General features: G+C 47.7%; 1 protein-coding gene across 1 annotated transcript in view; it reads right to left on the bottom strand.

Moving 5' to 3' along the window:
- Nucleotides 1-21,670, bottom strand: part of LOC140398422 (tumor necrosis factor receptor superfamily member 16-like) — a 206,262-nt gene that overhangs the window by 135,797 nt on the left and 48,795 nt on the right. Inside the window, exon 3 of the mRNA XM_072487093.1 lies at nucleotides 9,674-10,039. Within this exon, the coding sequence (XP_072343194.1) occupies nucleotides 9,674-10,039 (366 nt within the window). The remainder of the gene's footprint in view (nucleotides 1-9,673; nucleotides 10,040-21,670) is intronic.

The raw sequence follows: 21,670 nt of genomic DNA, 5'->3' as shown, positions 1-21,670 counted from the left end.
GTGGGGGCTTTCTGTGCTGTGTTTCCTACATTACAACAGTGAGTACACTTCAAATGCATTTAATTGGCTGTAAAGCACTTTGAGATGTTTGGTGGTCTGTTCTTTACAGCTTTGTATTAGCTCATTTATTAATGCCTTTCAATAAAAATATCAAAAGGAAGTAGTTCCTAGGTGGAAAAAACAACTACATTTTCCCTTACTTTGACAACAGTACTAAAAGTATGCCATTTTAAAAGTAGCTAGATTACAATTAACAATTTTATTCTGAAAGTAGGGAGGTCCTGTTAGCGTTGCTACCTCTGGGCCAAATGTTCAAGTCCCACCCTGGGGCTTGATGACCATGGAAGGTGCTTTCATAATGTGGCCAAGCAAGTTGATTACCAACCAGTAGACCCTTCCAATATCCCCGATGGAGGTAGTGGAAGAATGGGAGAGTGTCCTGGTCAGCTGTACTGCAGGAAACAATGACAAACCACTGCAGCACCTTGACAAGTATAATCGTGGACCAATCCAATGGAAGTCCATGGTCACCAATGTCCTCTTAGCCCATGGTACATGGTAGAGAAAGAGGAGCCTGAAAAGGAGTTTGATCAACTTATTAACCAGGTTTTAAACTTCAAATGGTTTGGGCTGGGACATTTGCTGAGTATCGTACAGAACCTATGCCTACTGCTAAAAAAGCATCAAAATCTGCAGCCCCACATTATCATCTTGTTAGCAGGAAAGTCAAGAATGACAGAGAATGACCAGACCTCCACTACTCACTCATCCAAAATTTCTATATAGGCCCAGCAGCCAAGGTTTCCTAGCATTACCCCTCCCCATCAGGAATGCAGCCAATTTTGTGAAGGAATAGGCTCACTCCTGCAAAACGGTATATTTGCAAATGCATTGTGACCCTTTCACAAACTTATGCCTTACCCAGTTAGAAGTCTTACAACACCAAGTTAAAGTCCAACAGGTTGGTTTGGAATCACTAGCTTTCGGAGCGCAGCTCCTTCATCAGGTGAGTGGTTTACACAGATATACAGAGGAAAATGAAAGCCTTTCAATTATGTTCAAAGTTGAGAAAGACGATGTAAGGACTGGGTCATTATAACTCTGCAGTAATTATGAAAATGAACTAAATGACACATTTTCAGCCGCTACATATCATGATGTCACTCATCGTACCGAGAACATTTTAAACCCCTGAATTCTGAGGGCTGTTTTTTTATTAGCTTAATAGACGATGCAAGGTACAAGGTGGCAATGGGCACGCCAGCACTTGTCTCCTCCTGATTGCTCACTTACCATCTCAGCTCTTAAGAATGTGGGAAGAAAAAATCTTAGCCTGAAAATAGTTATCTGCACGCACCATCTCAAAATGATTTTGCACAGCACAGAGTGCCTACATTCCAAAAACTGCTCAGAGTGTCTGACACACCAATTGTCATCCAAGAACCTCTACAGTATCTCAGTCCAGTCACATTCACAGAGTGATTCTGCTTAACCTGTCAAAGACTACGGTAACATTTTAGCATCTGACTAAGTATGAAGTTCAAATTATTGATTTCTTCAGTATAGAGAGTAGACCATCTGACTAACAGTCTCAATGGGAGCAATAGAGATAAGAGCAACAGCGTGAGTGACTCTACACAGACAATGATTTATTGAGATTCAGTACGAGTAAATGACTCATGAACAGTGAATGTTTTACTGGAGGCCACACAGCATGTGTTATTAATGGAACCAGGTTTGTTCCTGTGGTATTTATTTTAGATCATTTCTGCAAAAATTCAGCTTTTGAAATAAAAACATTTCCGAGAAAACAATGCAAGAGTGAATGAAAATCTCTCAAACCGGACGTGAATGAGGTTTGGTTTTTATGTTCTTTCAATGTCAAATCAATTGATTTCAATTTGGACTTGGGCCAGTCAGGATGACCGACGATTGCAGGATGATGTATTTTTCTTTAGTGTTTCAGTTGGAGCTCACCAGTATGATGTGCATGCTTGGCTAATGTTTTCACTTGAACTGTACGTGTTACCGCACATAAACAGGGCACCCACACCCTCGAATTGGACTCAGTTCAGTCCTAAGTCGGAGAGGATAAAGACAACTGACTCTTCCACCCAGTCCCAAATCTTTCTAAAATCTGTGTAGGCTTCAGTACCCTTCTAAAATCAAGCCCCTCAAAGGCATTACCAAGATAATAACCCTGGTTTGGTCACAATGCTTACTTGATTACTAATTCATATTTGAAAAGCACTGGAATTGTGCTTGAGGATAATCCATTCTAACCCCATCATATTTTGTAAATAAATAATGCAAGAAACAGACGCAAGTGACAAGCACGTGAGATGAAGCTTCAGTTGTCCTCATTTGGGCCCAGCGCCTGAAGCAATCTACCGAGTCAAGTGATTTATATCATGTTCCCTAAGGAAGCACCACACAGGCCCCCTAGCTGTAGCTCTGATGTTACAGCAAGTGGAAAAAACTGGCAGAGGCAAAAAAGTGAGAAAAATATATGGAAATATATTGAAAAAGAAATAACAGAGAAAAGGATGAAATAAAGCGGTACGGTAAATCAAACTAAGCAGAAGGAACAACAGTGATAAAGGAGAGAAGAGAGAGAGAGTAAAGTGCTGTAAAGAGCAAATAAACATAATTAAGAAAAAGGCTGAGGGATACATTTGCTTTCTGCGGGTGGGAAACAGAGCTGGGGTCTGCTTCCAGGTGCTGACATGGTTCCCCCTCCCCGCCACCCAAAGGAACGGAAAGACTTGTGCTCGATCGTATCTCTCAAAAACACTTCAGCAGTGTCTCGCACTTTGTGGGTGACGGTTGTTGTGTGAGTAATGCAGCAGCTATTTTCTAAACAAAAGGATCCCACAAACAGCAGCGATGAATGACAAGTTAATTGGTTTTTGGGTGTAGGCTGACAAACGCAGGTTGGCAACTAAGATCTCTCACAGACAGATATCACTCTTCTTCTTCAAGTAGTGTCATGGGATCTTTTGCATCCATCTGAACCACAGGAAGAGAGGAGAGAAAGCAATAGGCCCTTCCTTAACAAGGCAACTCAGACATTACCGCACGACTGCATTAGACACGAGCCCAGAAAATGTGTTCAAAACTGAGGTGGGACTAAACCTTTTGATTCAGATGCAAGAACTGTAAAACAACCAAGACAAGCAGATCTCGCAACCCTGCTTGAAGCCCATGCAGGCAACATCATGGTTATCGGTCAATCAAATATTCCTGTAACAGCACAGAGACAGTTCAGTGCCATATCACATCCGCAATGAGGTAGTTTTATGTATCTTGCCTGTTCAAAGATGATTACAGGGAATTACAGGTTCAGTATGCTATCCAGAAGTGGGGCTGACTGCTTTAGCTAGGCATTGGTCAATCAAGTGGGGATTGGCAGCGGCAAAGCCACTGCCACTGGACAGAACTGGCAAAGCAAAGGCTGTTTATTTAAAGATGAATGTGAGCAATATATTGCCAGCCATACTGTCCCAGCAGCCTTGGCTGCACTGTGGCCAATAAGGTGCAGAGATCAGGTGCAAGACAGAGTTCTAAATGCCCATTGGCTTGGCGATCCATTTCCCCGAGGAGTCACAATCTTCATTCACATATAAGCTCTGCCGACAGGGGAACAGTGTGGCAGAAATGGAGAATTATATAAAGGTTATTGTTTAAAATTTGCTCTTCTTCAAATATACTCCCTCAAATACACTACCGTTGGCAGCACGGTAGCACAAGTGATTAGCACTGTGGCTTCACAGCGCCAGGGTCCCAGGTTCGATTCCCCGCTGGGTCACTGTCTGTGCTGTAGCCACCTGAGTTGGCCACTTCCCGACTTAAAATGGAGAACCGCAAAGGCTGAAGGGAAATTCAGCAAAAACTAGCAGGTGCAAAGTTTACTGTGTATTAGACTCTGCAGAAACCCAGACAGCATCGATACAAGCAACCATCTGCATAGTAATGTAGCAGCCATCTACATAGTAATGAGCGATCCCCGGGAACAATCAAAACATTTTAAGGTAAACAAGGCCAAGCCAGACTCCTCGGCGCCAACAGGAGCCAACACAAAAGAGGTTAACGGGCACTTAAAGACTGCCCAACGATCAGGGAACAGCTCTAGTATTGGAGAAATCAAACCAAGTGATTGGAACAAAGTCCAATCACTTGAAACCAGGTACGGGGTCCGCCCCGAAGGGCGGGAAGCCCCTGGGGACTATAAAGCAAAGCCCCCAAGTTCAAATCGTCCTTCTTGACAGGGTCACTCAGCAACGCGAAGCAACCCGAGAGTGAACTGTCCAGCAGCCTCCAAACAAGTAAGTCTCAAGTCAATGCTCGCTAAGAGATAGGCGCTCCTAGCTACCAGTCCATACCAGCTTTTGAATCCTGCAGACTCAGGACCTGAACGAAAGGCCATTTGTTCCCCTGACCTGGTGGGCCAGTCCGAAGCTAAGTATAGGCCTGTTAACTGATAGAAATAGCCTAGAAAGTAGAGTTTATGCATGAGTAGTGATTTACTGTGTATAATAATTGTGTATTGATTTGAATCTTACTAATTGGTGTGTTGAGTTAGTGATCATTACTTGAACTTGAACCTCGTGGCGGTATCACAAAGATACCTGCCGACTCTAGAACAAAGGTTATAAAACAGAGCCAATTGAACCAACCAAAAGTTAGGAAGTCTGCACGTTCTTCCCGTGTGTGCGAGGGTTTCCTCCGGGTGCTCCGGTTTCCTCCCACAGTCCAAAGACGTGCAGGTTAGGTGGATTAGCCATGATAAATTGCCCTCAGAGTCTAAAAGAGGTGAGATGGGGTTATTGGGTTACGGGGATAGGGTGGAAGTGAGGGCTTAAGTGGGTCGGTGCAGACTCGATGGGCTGAATGGCCTCCTTCTGCACTGTATGTTCTATGTTCTATTCAAAACAGAAGTCAAACATTCATGAAAGAAGGCAATATATTCAGTATGCACCTGGGCGTCTTTGGGTCGGCATGGACAAGCTGAGCCAAATGGCTGCTTCTGTGCTGTATCATTGCCCCACTAAGATTGAGGCAGGTTCGGCTAGCTTAACTGTTATAAAAGCAAAAGAGAACAAGATTTCTCTGCATTGATTCATCTGTCTATTATCCGATCTACGGGGTTGTGCTTGATATGTACTCAATACAGTTCCTGTCCACACAGAAGAGATCTGCATTTCTCTATGTGGGAGACCTAAATACAAAACTACATCTCAGCACCATTGCATTCATCGGGCTCAATTTAAGGGCCTTGTCGTGCCCAGCTTATTGTCGTGATGAGGTCATTGAACCTCGCTGGAGGCTCATCACGAGATTCATGACGATCGAGACATCTCGTTAGATTTAACCAAACTTCGCGAGACGTCGCAATCTGGATCTCGCCCACTCTTCCAATGAGCCATTAGGTTCATTCAAATGTGCAGGCACCAGATTATTTGGGCTCCCGGGAACTAACAGCCTCCCCAGCGAGGCTTAGACTGGGCGCCATTTAACACTGGTCCATGCAAACGTTGACCAGGTGCAACAGCACCAGGGGTTTTCCCAGGCCTTTGGAGACTGCTGGATAGTCACGGACAGGTCAGGGTGGCACCCTGGCACTCCCCAGCTCCCAGGCTCCATGGCACAACCTGCCTGGCACCTTGCCACTGCCACCCTGACACTGCCAAGGTGTCCAGGTGGCATTGCCAGATTTGCAGGGGCGCTGCCATGGGTTAGGGCTTGAGGGGTCATGCCCATTAATGGGATGATGATGGGGGTGTATGAAGGGTGGGGGGATGAAAGCCATGTATGACATAAAGGTTGGGAGGATGAAGGGTGTGGTTCCTGAAAGCGTGAGGGGCGGGCGGGCCTGAAAAGGGTCGCCAGCAGCCCATTGCTGGGTTTTCTCACTTGGGGTGTCGGGGTAATGCCCATGTGTGCAGGGGGTGACATTCCAAGTCAGTGGAGGAGTGTGGAGACCCTCAAGCTCACTTCAAAATGGTTGTCCGATATCTGAGGAGCCAATCTGGCCAGCATGTTCAGCTCCTCAGTGATGAAAACATTTCTGTAGGCGCAAGGGACATGCTGGCTGAGTGCCATTCAGTACTGGTCTCCACAAACAGGGACCAGACAGAACGGCACTCATGGGGTCTCCTAGGGGATTGGAGGCCCCCTAGTGAATGCCCTTTGGCAGGTTGGTACCCTGGCACTGCTGATACCACCTGGGCACCTCTGCACTGCCAGCCTGGCAACTTGGCAGTGCCAACCTGGCACCCTGGCAGTGCCACCTGGGTGACAGCCTGGCACTGCCAGGGTACCAGGGTAGCACATCCAAGGTGCCAAGCTGCCATTTCTTTGCGTAACGGTTTTCGGGCTGGGGGTGCCCTGCGAGGTATTGGGATGGGAGCGGGGGGGGGGGGGGGGGCGCGACTCCCTCATAATGAGTTGTGGCTTGGGGAGGGGGTCGTATCACGGACCCCAGAGATCTGGATGACATTTTAAAAAGGTGGACGCATGCACCAGAAACTACTCTCCCAGGTGTCCAATAATATCTGTTGATGCAGCCATCTTCGAAGCTCAGTCCACTCATGTGTAGAAACTGCTTTTTCTCTAATACCAAATTTTTAAGCCTATTTCTCAGCAAAATAAACCTCCAAGTTCCTCGGCTGGAGGCATCTCCAACCCAAATTTGTTCAGCTAGGGAAATCTGCAATCCCACCTCATTGCCAGACTAATATTTCAGCAGGACAGAAGATATTTGTGATGTATCATGGAAGTCAAGTACCAACTAAACTGGTTTATTCTGTTTTTTGGTTTAGATACAGACACAAATAGCCCTCTCATGATTTTGGGCCTCAGGCCTCATCAGCTTGTTGACTGGTAATCAGGTATCCAGAGGTAGCTTCGCAGATTTGTTGCTGGTGAAGGTAAGCCAGCAGGTAGGGAGCAACAGGTGAACAGTGAGAGATAACATTTTGGGGCCACTAGTGCTTCAGAAGCATTGTGGAGCCAGAAGGAGATTTGTGTTCCTGCTCTCATTTCCTCCATAAAGATAATTTTAAAAATTGTACTGGTGACTATCTACAGTGGTCCCTGGTGAGACTACATTGTGAACCAGAAAACTAACTGAAACAGGCTCGATGACTGTTCGACACAACATTAACTAACTCTAAAGATGGATCCTTAAAAGATGTTTTAGGCGCCTTATTAACATAACCTGGGTCTCTGACACTAGAATAGCAGCCAAAACCAACGTGGCATCTAACATACTTCAGGCATTCTTGAACAGTGGATACAGTCCCTCAAAATTAATTAGCCCCCTCCACCCCACACTCCATTTTCTGTCTGGAAAATGGATGCAACGGAAACCAATTTCTCCCTTGTGAAATCTCTAATCAGAAATTCCAAATGAACTAGCAGCTATATGTTCCCACAGTCTGATCTCTTGGTCCAAGTTACATTCCCTCGACTGTTACACACAAACCTTTAAACACTCTTCTATCTTCTTTTCACCAGTAGAAACAAGTTCAATTTGGCGAGTTTCTTCTAACCACTGGATACTAAATCCCTGAATCAAATGAACCTGATTAGACATAGGGCTGGATCCTCCGCAGCCCCACGCCAAAATCACGTTCAGCGGGGGGGGGGGGGGGGGGGCGGAGAATCCAACTTCACGGCGAAATCGTGCCCGTTGGCGATCCGGCGATTCTCCGGGACCCGAGAATCGGCGTGTTCCTGGAGTACACCGCACGGCTGTGGAGCCATTGACAGAGGCCAGCACAGCGATCCTCCGCTCCCGACCGGCCGAGTTCCCGACGTTGTGGTTCTAACCACCTATCGCCGTTTGAGATGCTCGCGTGAGTCCGCAGCCACCCTGGACACCGGGGGGGGGGGGGCTTATAGGCAGCCGGGGGACAGATCGGCGCAGTCGGATCTTCGGCCGCACGGCCGATCGGAGTCTACATTTTTCATCTGCCTCCGTGGCCCAAGTACACCATGGCACTCGCCGCGGCCGCTGGAGGCCGTCGCCGTGCGCATACACAGACTCAAAACGGAAGGTGCAGGGGCCCATATCCGCAGCTAAAGCTGCGTGAACTACTCTGGGTCTCTGCTAGCCCCCTGCAGGTCAGTGAATCGGCTCCACTTTTTCACAGGAACCTTCAGAGTGGAACGCCAGCGGGGACATAGTTCCATTTTGAGAGAATTCAGCCCATAGAATAATATTCCTAGGCGAAATTCTCCGGAAACGGCGCGATGTCCGCCGACTGGCGCCCAAAACGGCGCAAATCAGACGGGCATCGCGCCGCCCCAAAGGTGCGGAATGCTCCGCATCTTTGAGGGCCGAGCCCCAACATTGAGGGGCTAGGCCGGCGCAGGACGAATTTCCGCCCCGCCAGCTGGCGGAAAAGGCCTTTGGTGCCCCGCCAGCTGGCGCGGAAATGACATCTCCGGGCGGCGCATGCGCGGGAGCGTCAGCGGCCGCTGACAGCATTCCCGCGCATGCGCAGTGGAGGGAGTCTCTTCCGCCTCCGCCATGGTGGAGACCGTGGCGGAGGCGGAAGGGAAAGAGTGCCCCCACGGCACAGGCCCTCCCGCGGATTGGTGGGCTCCGATCGCGGGCCAGGCCACCGTGGGGGCACCTCCCGGGGCCAGATCGCCCCGCGACCCCCCAAGGATGCCGGAGCCCGCCCGCGCCGCCTTGTCCCGCCGGTAAGGTAGGTGATTTAATTTACGCCGGCAGGACAGGCATTTTTAGCGACGGGTCTTCGGCCCATCCGGGCCGGAGAATCGAGCGGGGGGGGGCCCGCCAACCGGCGCGCCGCGATTCCCGCCCCCGCCGAATATCCGGTACCGGAGACTTTGGCAACCGGCAGGGGCGGGATTCACACCAGCCCTCGGCGATTCTCCGACCCGGCGGGGGGGGCGGAGAATTTCGCCCTACATACTTGAATATTTATTGACTGAATCTCCACAATTGTCAATGTTTTTCAGTAAAAATGCCAGTGAGACTATCAGCGCTGATTGTTATCAACCTATGAATTTGACAGCAACTTCTGGTGACCATGCATTCCGAGTTAAACTGGGAAATCATGGGGTTGCTCTTTGCATTACCCTGCTCCTCCAAATGTTTCGGCAAAGACACAAGGAAGGGCAATACGTATTCACCAAAACCGCCAGAAAAGGTTTGGGCTTGTCGATTCTGGTACAAGCTATTTTTTTAATAGCTTAACCCCTCGGCTAATAAAAATTAACTTGCAGCCTTGTTCAGCACCTTTTAGTTATTTTTGGTTATTTAAAAAAAACAAATTGAGCAACTTTTTAAGAAAATGTTTTCTTTCCCTCTCTTTATTTCACTTATTTTGGCCTTGAATTAACTATTCTAATTGACATTTCCTGGTCCAGACTCTGTGTGCCTCATGTATGATTATTGAATCGGATTGCTTAAAGAGACACAAAGTTGCTTGCCCTATTTCCACAGGACCCCTGTAGCATCTGTTGAGCTGAAATGGTTTCCTAATTACCGTAGGTTACACTGTGAAAGCTCATGGGAAATTGGTGGGAAAGTGTGAGCACAATGAATGTCTGTCACGTTCCTTCACTGCTGACGGCAAAATCCAAATTTGACACTTCCTGTGAATGACACACAAGGAAAACGAAAAGCAGAACTTACGGGTACACACGGCGTCTTCGATCGGCGTACATTCCGAAATCAAAACTTCATTTTCTTCACAGACCATGCAGGGTAGACAAGGATCAGCACTGCTCTTCTGGTTGGAATAAGTTTCTGAAGGGCATATCTCACAGATTGTGTTCTGGTTATAAGTACACCGTTCCAGTATTCCATATCCTTCATGACAAAGATCGCACTCAAAACACTCTCCGCCTGCATAATCAGGATCCTCGTAATACCCATCCATGCAAGTGCAGACAGTGTCAAAGTTATCCATGCAAGGGATTGCAATGGTTCTTGTACCTGAACATATTGTGCAAGATTTGCAGGGTTCAATGTGGCTTTCAACATCTGAATAAGAGATACCTAGGATGAAAGAAAAACAGAAATAAATTAAGTCCAAACACATATTTTCTTTAGTATTCATGCTTGCTACATGGGTGCCACTGTAAAGGCCAGAAATTATTGACTATCTCTAGAACTGAGTCGCTTTTTGGACCACTTCCGGGAGTAGTTAAGAACAATGTACCCTGTAATTTTGTTTTAAGAGTGCAGGGGCGATTTCAAGTGCATAGAATCTACAGTGCAGAAGGAGGCCATTCGGCCCATCGAGTCTACACCGGCCTTTGGAAAGAGCACCCTACCTAAGCCCTCCACCCCATCCCCGTAACCCAACCTAACCTTTTTTGGAAACTAAAGGCAATTGAGCATGGTCAATCCACCTAACCTGCACATCTTTGGACTTTACGTGACCTTGGTTTAGCTCATTTGGCTAGTCAACTGGTTTGTGATGCAGAGGGATACCAGCAGTGTGGGTTCAATTCCTGTACCGGCTGAGATTATTCATGAAGGCTCCACCTTCTTGACTTTGCCCCTTGCCTGAGGGGTGCAGACCCTCAAATTAAATCACCACCGGTCAGCTCTCCCCCTCAAAGGGGAAAGCAGCCTAAGGTCATCTGGGCCTATGGTGACTCCTTTTAAATCACAGCAAACAATTGGGCTGACTCACTAGATTGGATCCACCTTCTGTTATTCCACAATTTGACATGCGGGGGACTTTAATGAGGCCGAGGCTGGAAAAGTTAGACTACGACCATTCAATCTCCAATAACAGTGACGGTTCATCTCTATGTCCAGATTAATTTGTGAACATTTGAGATCGTCTTTTCCTGTGCGAAAGAATGATTTAGTGTTTGGGACAATGCCTGTAGCTAACCTGACTTTTTAACATACTTCAGTTGGACACATAAAAACGAATGAATAAAACTGATTGTACAACCACTTCTCTGAAAATTAAGTTTAATTCATAAGGAATTTTTACAGCCAGCTAATGCAGAAAGTCTTCAGCCCCACCAGATTAGGCTGGATCTGGGTGCGAAGGCCATAGGACCATAAGACAGAGATAGAGGCGGCGCCCAAATCAGGGGCGGTGCCGGTTTGACGTCGGTTTGCTGTCATCTGCCCCCCTCAAAACAGAATTAAGGAGGAATTTCTTCAGCCAGAGGATGATGAATCTGTGGAACTCTTTGCCGCAGAAATTCCTTTAGTATGAGATTGTGTCCTCTGCTTCTAGTTTTTCCTACAAGTGGAAACATCCTTTCCACGTCCACTCTATTCAGGCCTCGCAGTATCCTGGAAGTTTCAATAAGATCCCCCCTCATCCTTCTAAACTCCAACGAGTACAGACCCAAAGTCCTCAACCCTTCCTCATACGATAAGCTCTTCATTCCAGGGATCATTCTTGTGAACCTCCTCTGGACACTTTCCAAGGCCAGCACATCCTTCCTTAGATATGGGGCCCAAAACTGCTCACAATACTCCAAATGGGGTCTGACCAGAGCATTATATAGCCTCAGAAGTACATTCCTGGTCTTGTATTCTAACCCTCTCGACGTGAATGCTAACATTGCATTTGCCTTCTGAGCTGCCAACTGAACCTGCACAATAACCTTAAGAGAATCGTGAACAAGGACTCCCAAGTACCTTTGTGCTTCTGATTTCCGAAGCATTTCCCCATTTAGAAAATAGTCTATGCCTCCATTTCTCCATCCAAAGTGCATAACCTCACACTTGTCCACATTGTATTCATTCCATCTGCCACTTCTTTGCCCACTCTCCGTGCCTGTCCAAGTCGTCCTGCAGCCCACCTGCTTCCTCAATACTACCTGTCCCTCTACAGATTTTTATATCACCTGCAAACTTAGCAATGGTGCCTTCAGTTCCTTCTCCCAGATCATTAATGTATATTGCGAAACGTTGTGGTCAGTAGGCCAGTAGCTAATTCACTGATCACCTACACCCATTGGCTAGATCCCCAGAATTTAAGAAGACTTGTTTATCTTGAAAGTCATACAATGTGGAACCCACGACCACAAGGAATAGGTGAGGCAAATACCATTGATGTATTTCAGGGAAAACTCATTAAGAATGCAAGAAAGGAATACAAGGACATGTTGATAGAGTTGGATGAAGGGATGGTTCGTTCGAGTATAAATACTGAATCAAATTGGACTTAATTGCCTGTTTCTGCGCTGTGAATTCAAAGTAATTCTTCTTTGAGAAACAGTGAGTGCGATTCACCATTGCCCGACGCCGACATCGTAATCGGCGATCCGGCGACGAATCCCTTCCAACGGCCAAATCAGGGGCGGCGCAGGTTTGACGCTGGTTTGCTATCCTCCGCCCGCTTCAAAATGGCATCATCGCACCGCACGCCGTTTGAATGTCAATGGTGCATCACCTGAAGGCCCTCCCCCGATCCTCCGCCCCCAATGGGCCAAGTTCCCGACCATGCAGTTGACGTGTCGTCTCAGTGGTCGGGAACCCGGCGTGGCGGCTGCGGACTGTGTCCAGCATCACCACAGCCAGCAGGAGCCATGCTGCTGGCTGGAGGGGGCTTCCGTGAGGGCTGGCGGGACTGGTGGGGGGTGGCCGGGGGGCAGTATTTGGCACGTCGGGTCCGCGCATGGCCTACGCCCTGTTTTACGGCGCGGCTGTTGCAGGTCGTCACCACACGCCATGGACCCGGCCATTCTCCAGCCGTTTATATCATGGGAGCCGGGAGTTTTACCCAGCGCGGCAGCTAGCCCTCACCGCTTGCAGGATCGGTGAGGGTTTGGCACATATTTTGGCGTTGTAAAACGGCAGTTCCCACACCGGCATCACCACTGAGCCTCAAATTATTATTGCTGGATAGATAACTCGTTATCCACTGTCAGCAGCAGTTACTATCAGGTCTTGTCAAGAGATTTACCTCCCAATCTGTAACATTGTAAGGTGGCTGGGGCCTTCCATGTCTGGCTCTAGGTGGCACCCAAAGTATTGTTGCAGGGCATCAAATAGCAGAATTTAGGCCTTGGCACAGTCTGTGATCTTTATCCAAAAAGCAAACTTTTAAAAAACGTAATATTTATTTCAATAGAGCCCACCTTATAAGCCAGGTGAAATTACTGTCTGAATGGGAAACTCAGTGTCCGCCTTCCCCCGCCCCCAACCCCCAATCTACAGCTGGGGTGGTTCTATCTGGATATACTCCTAGTTTGTGCCTACTGGAGGCCTGATCATTTTCAGGCCAGTAAGCTCAAAACTGGTGCCCTTGGGTGACCCGCCAACTCTGGGCCATTGTAATAGCAGACGGCCAAGCTTTAACTTGGGAAGCAAGAAAAGGCAGGTTCAAGGGAAGGGTGGGTTTTTATTCATGGGAGAAGGTTACTACAATACAAAGTCAGGTTGGTTTTGTGGAGGGTAAAGGAGCACTTCTGTTTCTCCCAGGATGCAGAAAAGGTCAATAAAGACTTACCTACTGGGCTTCATGGTGCATCAACCATCAGCTGAAGATGTGTGGCGATTTTACACAGTCAATCCAGCTGTTGAGCGGTTTAGGGTCCTTATGTACATCACAAGACTCCGGTTTACAGGTTAAAAGTACCTATCACCCAAATTAGACAGACTCTAGTTGGAGCGCCAGGCCCTTGAGAAGATAGCAGCACGGTAGCACAGTGGTTAGCACCGTGGCTTCACAGCGCCAGGGTCCCAGGTTCAATTCCCCGCTGGGTCACTGTCTGTGCGGAGTCTGCACGTTCTCCCCGTGTCTGCGTGGGTTTCCTCCGGGTGCTCCGGTTTCCTCCCACAGTCCAAAGACGTGCAGGTTAGGTGGATTGGCCATGATAAATTGCCCTTAGTGTCCGAAAAGGTCAGGAGGAGTTAATGGGTTATGGGGATAGGGTGGAAGTGAGGGCTGAAGTGGGTCGGTGCAGACTCGATGGGCCGAAATGGCCTCCTTCTGCTCTGTATGTTCTATAGCGTCGACCATATTGTTGGCTTAAATAGGGTGGTCCATCTTATCCCACCATTTTGAGTCCACATCAGTCTTCACAAGGTATTCAGCTAAAAAAGGACTATAATTAAATCTAAATCTAATTAGAGGTTGTCAAAACACTTCTGGCTGAAATTGAAAAATTACTGGCAGGATAAAGGCTGTCTCAGACAATGTTGCCGTTAATTTAACATGGAATTGAGCAACAGAATTAGCTGCTCGGTTTTCTATTATTGCAGGCTGCTACCCATCAGAAAGGAAATTACCTTTTAGCGCTTTGTTCCACCTGGACGTCAGTGCCAAGAGTTAATCGTTGTGCATTTTATGGAAGTCTGGATACAATTGCCACCAACTGGGGCATGTAAATCTGTTTTACAAGGAGCTCTCTCCTTTGAAATGTTGCCATATTTCCTAAATCTAGCCAAATATACAAGAGTTAAAATATCCAATTGGTTCCCAAATATTCTATTAATTTAGCTTTTATGTATTTTATATGACAGAAGAGCAGTTTAATTAAAGCAGCAACTTGCTGGCTTTCAAATGAAATCCAACTTGAACAAATTTTGGCTTCAAGCTTGGGGAAGACCAACTGTTTCACCGCAAAAGTAAAGGCACCTTAGGTGGAAATTACAGTTGGCATTAAAATGCGAATGAATAGTGCATTAAATTCCTGTTTTCCTTGTATTAACAGAGAACTCAGTCCTTCAGGATAAGTACAGCTATTAAGAAACAGAGACGATTTGCAGCCAACACACTGAACATTTGTACAGTAACGTCATGGGCAGTCGCCTCCACACTTTTGTCACAAAACAGGTTATGTTGTTCTCCTGACAGCTTTGACTTCCAAAACATGTAAGGAGAGCTAAACGGGATGGAAATCGACTGAACAGCACAAAAGGCTTCTTGATTTCAACCTCGAAAAACATACCCTCACCAATGGAGCAAAAGCAGTCACACTATATAATAAAAGAGTACGGCACTATTAAGTCATTTTATCGGGAAAGAAAATGGCACCTGCTTTGTGAAATACTGACAACGTATTGACGCAGTTTAATCAAACCCATCAAGGGCAACAAATCACCCAAGTGCAATGCTGAGGGGGTGGATTTTCAACTTGTCACATGAGGGAATAACTGGCAGTTGCAGCTCAAAAGATGTGTTCGTGTTCAGACGATCCTGTTCAAAGTATGAGGTAATAACCTCCCTTCAGATTGACAATCGGGTTTTCAATCAAGCCTTTAAAAGGGCATTGGGGGGCAGCACGGTGGCACAATGGGTTAGCCCTGCCGCCTCACGGCGCCGAGGTCCCAGGTTCGATCCCGGCTCTGGGTCACTGTCTGTGTGGAGTTCGCACATTCTCCCCGTGTTTGCGTGGGTTTCGCCCCCACAACCCAAAGATGTGCAGGCTGGGTGGATTGGCCACGCTAAATTTCCCCTTAATTGTAAAAAATCAATTGGGTACTCTAAATTTATTTTTTTTAAAAGGGCATTGGGTAAATATTTGAAGGGGAAACAATTTTGCAGGGCTATGGGGAAAGAGCAGAGGAGTGGGATTAACTCTTTGAAAGAGCTGGCACAGAGTCAGTGCGCTGAATGGCCTCCTCTGTTGCATTATTCCATGATTCTCCAAGATAGAAGGAAAACTCCTATTCGACAGCTACTGAGGGTTAGGATTAGTTTTGTACGGTTGAAGTCGAATGCAATGGCCTTAATTTTTTCTAAGATACCTGGATCCTAAAACACTGGGCTCGGGGGGACGGGGACGTATGGGTCCAGAAGGCAATCCGGTTTGAGGTAAGAAGACGCTGCGGGAGCTGGTGTGTGACATTGATTCACCTGATTACTCCATGGAAGAAATTCTTTCACAGATTGCCGGTGTGGTGAGTGCTGCATGTAACTGCACGTCACCATGGTTTAAACATGCTGGAAGTCCAGGATGTTCAACTGCACCTTGAACGCCGGTCAAATATGTGGATGCCAGGATTTGGTTCTGCTGAGGTTGGGCCATGTGGGAGGGGTCTGCACAGCTGTGGCTCCTGGGCGGAGCATGGCACTGATACGTGGAACAAGTCACACATTGATGGACAGATCATTTCTATGACAATGTTCTAGACATGATAACACATTCTCAGGCTTATCCTCCATTTCTGTTGAAGAAATTGCGAGGGGTTATACCTTGTGCTTGGTTTTTTGGTGATAATGAACTTTGTATTGGTACCAACATAGAACGGTGACATTTCGTTGTTCTTTATTGGTTCGTGTGGTATGTGGAATGTTACATAGTTGATTTTCAAATCTTTGTTACAGCTGACTGTTTAATGAACATAATATTTTCAAATGGCTTCTCATGGACAGACGATCCATGTCTCAGACGATGATTATTGCATCAAACTTTGAAGCTTGAACTATGTGCCAGAACTCTAGAAGCGTCAGAACCATATAGGCAGCAGCCAATAATCAAATGCTCAAGATCTGGCCGTCAGCACTGGGGATATCTTCGGGACCAAAGAATCAGGGGAGGGCACTTGAGCACAGTCTCCCTAATGTTCCGGAAGAGGTCTGGGGTCTCGGGACTCCTGGTGTGGCCAGGAGTGAGTGTGCAGAGCAATGTTGTCCCGCACAACTGGCTCGCTGGCACTCAGAGAGGGCGGGACATGTAAGGGTGGGGGAGGCCTGGGGGACTTGCGGGTCATGGGATGGGTCAAGGGTCAAGGTTGGTATGCCCGGAGGACAAGGGAGGACTCAATCGCATCTCATTCCCATTGGGCGAGTCTTTATCTGTAAGCTCACTCTCTTCCCGCACCCACCCACCTCAATCCTTCCTCCCTCCCAATCTTCTTCCCACCCATTTCCCTCCTTCCCCCCAAGTAGTCCCTCCCCCCAATCCCTCTGTTCCACCAAATCCCTCTGTCATTCACCGCCCCTCCCACTCACACCCTCCCTCTCCGACAACCCTCCAAGGGTCTGTGTAACATCATTCCAGGGTGATGGGCATGTGTCGGCACTATCAGTGGGTCAATATACAAGACAGGAGGGTGATGATCACTCGCTGTGAGGTTTGCTCTGGTGCTCCTCAGGTTATACCAAAGTCTGACTCCTGTCTTTCTGCTGACAGCGCACTCACACCCATCCTCTGAATGGACTCTGCATGGGGCGTTTGATTTTGGACCACTGTGCCCGTGGTGCGGGAGATGGGGGGGCTGCGCGAGCCTGCAGATGGTGGGGAAGCAGGCAGGCCCACTGTGAATATTAATGTGACAAAGGCTTGACATGTATCAGGTGTGACATGTTTCAATAGTGAACATTTGACAATTTCAATCCCCCTAGTTATAGATATTCACCTGCCCAGTGCCCACTCAGTAATCCTCTCTCTTTTCAATCTTTCATACTACCCTGCTGCTGCATCTAGGTGTACTGCTACATCTAGGTGTGTTCCCAGGAGCACATCAGTGGAGAAGGCAGCCTGTTGCTTTCCGTACCCTGAGGCCTTTAATGCCTTTGGTGGATAGTCTCCGGAGGTCCTGGAGCCATAGGGCCCAGGCTGGCTTACCGGTGCCACAGGCTACCCTATTCTGCCCACTACCCTTGAGATGCGCCGGTGTCAGGAGGGGGGATTCAGAATAAATGGAGATCACCGTCATCTCCTTGTTGGCAGGCCCTGGGTGCATCCTCCTCCCTGACAGTGTCCGTAGGGGGTTTCCATGAGATGGGAGGGCAGCTGCAGTGAACATTTACACCTTTTCACTGCCATGGGGCGCGAGCCTCGTTCCCAACACCAAAGGGAGGTGACCGGGGGCATTGGAAACAGCCGACGATTCCGTTTTCTTCATGACGCTGAATTCTCTGCCTCATCGGTAACTCTGCTACCAGCGGTACAAGGCGAAGACTTGGTAAAACTTTTGGTTTTACCAAAGTCTTATAAAATTGCGGGAAATATTCTTTACACTTACACTCCAATTCTTCTGTCGTGAAAGCTAACATACCACTTGGCAACCCAATTGTTCACTGTACCTGAGTGTTAACGCCCTGTGATTTGTCCACAAGGACACCTAGGTCCACCTGAATGCCAGCGTTTCTCACCATCTTACCCTTTATAAATATTCTGCTTTTCCATTTTTCTAACAAATTTCAATGTCTTGCCTTAATGAGGGATTTCAAGAAGTGCAAATGGTTTTGTTACATGAAGGTCTTCAGGTAACTGAAAAAATGAGGGAGTTGTAGTAGTTTTGCAGAATTGCTCTCCCAACACAGTACCTTACAGAGGCAAATTGCATCCATCACAGAAACAGAAGAGTGTTACCGCGCTGAAGGAGTCCATTCGGCCCATCGTGTCGAAGCCGGCTCGCCGAATGAGCAGTTCACTCAGTGCTATTTTTCTCTCCATAACCCTGAACAGTGTTCCTTTTTCAAACTCATTTCAAATATCTGTCCATTTTGTCACAACACCACAGTGGGGGGACAGTTCCCCACACGTAACCTTGTAGAACCATAGAATCACTACTGTGCAGAAGGAGACCATTTGGCCCGTCAAGTCTGCACCCACCATCTGAAAGAGCACCCTATTTAGGCCTACACCCCCACCCTATCCCCGTAACCCAGTAACGCCACCTAACCTTTGGAACACTAAGGGGCAATTTCCAACAGCCAATCTATCTAATCTTTGGATTGTGGGAGGAAGCCGGAGCACCCAGAGGAAACCCGTACAAACACAGGGAGAAAGTGCAAACTCCACACATTCACCCAAGGCTGGAATCGAACTTGTGCCCCTTGCGCTGTGAGGCTGCAGTGCTAACCACAGTGTCACCATTCACTCCATCCACATTCTCCCCCCCCCCCCCCCCATTCCACCCCCACCCCACCCCATTCCCTATCCACAACCCCACCCTGGAACAGGCAATTTCAACATAATGTGACCGAAACTGGAGAGCTTTAAATGTCTTTGTGTGGGCCATCAAGCAATTTCGCAAATGTAAACCTGACGCCAAGGCCTGAATTTTCATCCTCAAGAGGAATGCAGATGTATTTGGCAATCCTGATCTCCCATCCAATAGAGTCAGGAACAGAATGAAAAATCCTGCTGTTAGCTTATTAAACACATAGGTCTGAGATCGACTTTCAGCTGTGTGTTTCTCACAATGTGTAAAATACCGATACTGAAAGGTGAAACCTGGGGTGAAATTCTCCCGAAACGGCGCAATGTCCGCCGACTGACGCCCAAAACGGCGCCAATCAGACGGGCATCGCGCCGCCCCAAAGGTGCGGAATGCTCCGCATCTTTGGGGGCCGAGCCCCAACATTGAGGGGCTAGGCTGATGCCGGAGGAATTTCCGCCCCGCCAGCTGGCGGAAATGGCCTTTGTTGTCCCGCAAGCTGGCGCGGAAATGACATCCCCGGGTGGCGCATGCGCGGGAGCGTCAGCGGCCGCTGACAGTTTCCCACGCATGCGCAGTGGAGGGAGTCTCTTCCGACTCCGCCATGGTGGAGACCGTGGCGGAGGTGGAAGGGAAAGAGTGCCCCCACGGCACAGGCCCGCCCGCGGATCGGTGGGCCCCGATCGCGGGCCAGGCCACCGTGGGGGCACCCCCCGGGGCCAGATCGCCCCGCACCCCCCCAGGACCCCGGAGCCCGCCCACGCAGCCTTGTCCCACCGTTCAAAAGGTGGTTTAATCCACGCCGGCGGGACAGGCAATTTATCGGCGGGACTTCGGCCCATTCGGGCCAGAGAATCGAGCAGGGGGGCCTGCCAACCGGCGCGGCCCGATTCCCGCCCCCGCCGAATATCCGGTGCCGGAGACTTCGGCAACCGGCAGGGGCGGGATTCACGGCAGCCCCCGGCGATTCTCCAACCCGGCGGGGGGTCGGAGAATGACGCCCCTGATTCCAAAACAAATGCAACCCCCCTATCACCCTAACCCTCATACACCACACCTCACTTAATCGCATTTGCCAAAAATCCATCTGCAGCCTAATGTCAGATATTAAAAGCTCCAATTAAGTCGCACAAATCACTTAGCTGCATCAATATCTGCCAAGCAATAATCTGACCAAAGACAGGTTGGATGAAAAGTGCATGAAGTCTCCTTAATAGCTGCTCTTTTACTCTCATCTATTCCAGTGCTTCCTGTCAGCTGGTGTCACCCAAAGGTAGTTGAAAGTGTGACATTTCCTGCTTGCTATCATAAAAGATCAAATTAGACCCAAATACTGACAGACGGATATCTCTGCTGCTCTCTGTCAAAACTAATGGAAGCTTCAGTGACTAGGAGAGCAGTTGTGCCATCAATCAACTTGCTATGTGATTGCTCTCCGTGCCTTCAGATAAATCAGCCAAACTGTGGATCATTCAGAATCGGAGTTGTTGTGGGTCAGAGTTTAGAGAACCCCAAAGTGTAGCATGGAGTTCAACTGACCCACAACTTTTAATAGATTGTGGTATGGGGAGCACACGGCACACTCTACAGGTGTGATACAGCATAATTGGACGAGTGTTTTTTAAAACAAAACAATGTTTATTCTATCAGCTCGCGTTAACCTTTTTAAAACAACCATTGAATATCTTAACACCCATTAATTCAAAGATAACCCCTAAAGACTAAGGAATCTTTTCAGTTGTCCTTTTAACATCCAAAAGGCTTAACCAACCTTCAAACAGGAGCACATTAGGTTACATTCAATATATATAGTGCGAAAGGGTTCAACCGTGCTGTTGCTTTTGGTTACTTCAGCTACAGCCCCTTTGTTTTCTTCATGCAGCTCATTGGAAACACACAGACACACCCAAGCTGCTCTCTCAAACTGAAATTCAAAAAGCAGAAGTGAGCTCAGCTCCCCCCACCCTCTGACATCACTTCAGTAATATGATCAGCTCCATTTCTTAAAGGTGCATTGCTTAAACATCCATTTCTTAAAGGTACTCTCACATGACACCTCCCCCCAAGAAAAAAAAATAAACCGTCAACTTCAAGATGGTTTCATTTTTCACCTTTGCACCATCAATTAGGAAATGCACACAGTAAAAATACTTTATCGGTTCAAAAAAAACAATACACGCAAACAGGTATAATAATATAGTCCATTTTATTCCCGTCCATCTTCCTCCAACCGAAATCCTTCTGTTCATCACATTCGTGACAAAGCATCGGCTATCATGTTTTCCCGTCCTGCCACATGTACTATTTTAAATGAAATGGTTGTAACAATATACTCCAGCGAAACAGCCTTGCATTGTTATTCCGGAATGCTCCAAAAACGTGAACGGATTATGATCAGTATATCTAATGGTGTCAGACGGATTGCTGGTCACATAAATGTGAAAATGTTGCAAAGCCAGCACCAAACTCAAAGTCTCCTTCTCAATCGTCGAATACTTTTTCTGGTGAGAATTCAATTTCTTTGAAAAAAAATATCCAACAGGCCGCTCTAGCCCTTCGTCGTCGTCTTGTAGAAGCACCGCACCTACACCCACATCACTCGCATCAACAGCCACTTTGAATGGTCTGGTATAATTTGGGATGACTAACACAGGAGCAGTGGTTAACACAGCCTTCAGGCCGTCAAATGCCTGTTGACACTCCGCTGTCCACTGGAATTTGTTATGCATCTTGAGCAAGTCCGTCAGTGGAGCGACCACACTGTTAAAATTTGGTACAAATTTCCGGTAAAATCCACTCATACCAAGAAAT

The sequence above is a fragment of the Scyliorhinus torazame genome, chromosome 21 (assembly GCF_047496885.1).
Source record: "Scyliorhinus torazame isolate Kashiwa2021f chromosome 21, sScyTor2.1, whole genome shotgun sequence".
In the NCBI taxonomy this organism is placed as follows: Eukaryota; Metazoa; Chordata; class Chondrichthyes; order Carcharhiniformes; family Scyliorhinidae; genus Scyliorhinus; species Scyliorhinus torazame.
This window is presented reverse-complemented; position numbering and strand designations above follow the sequence as displayed.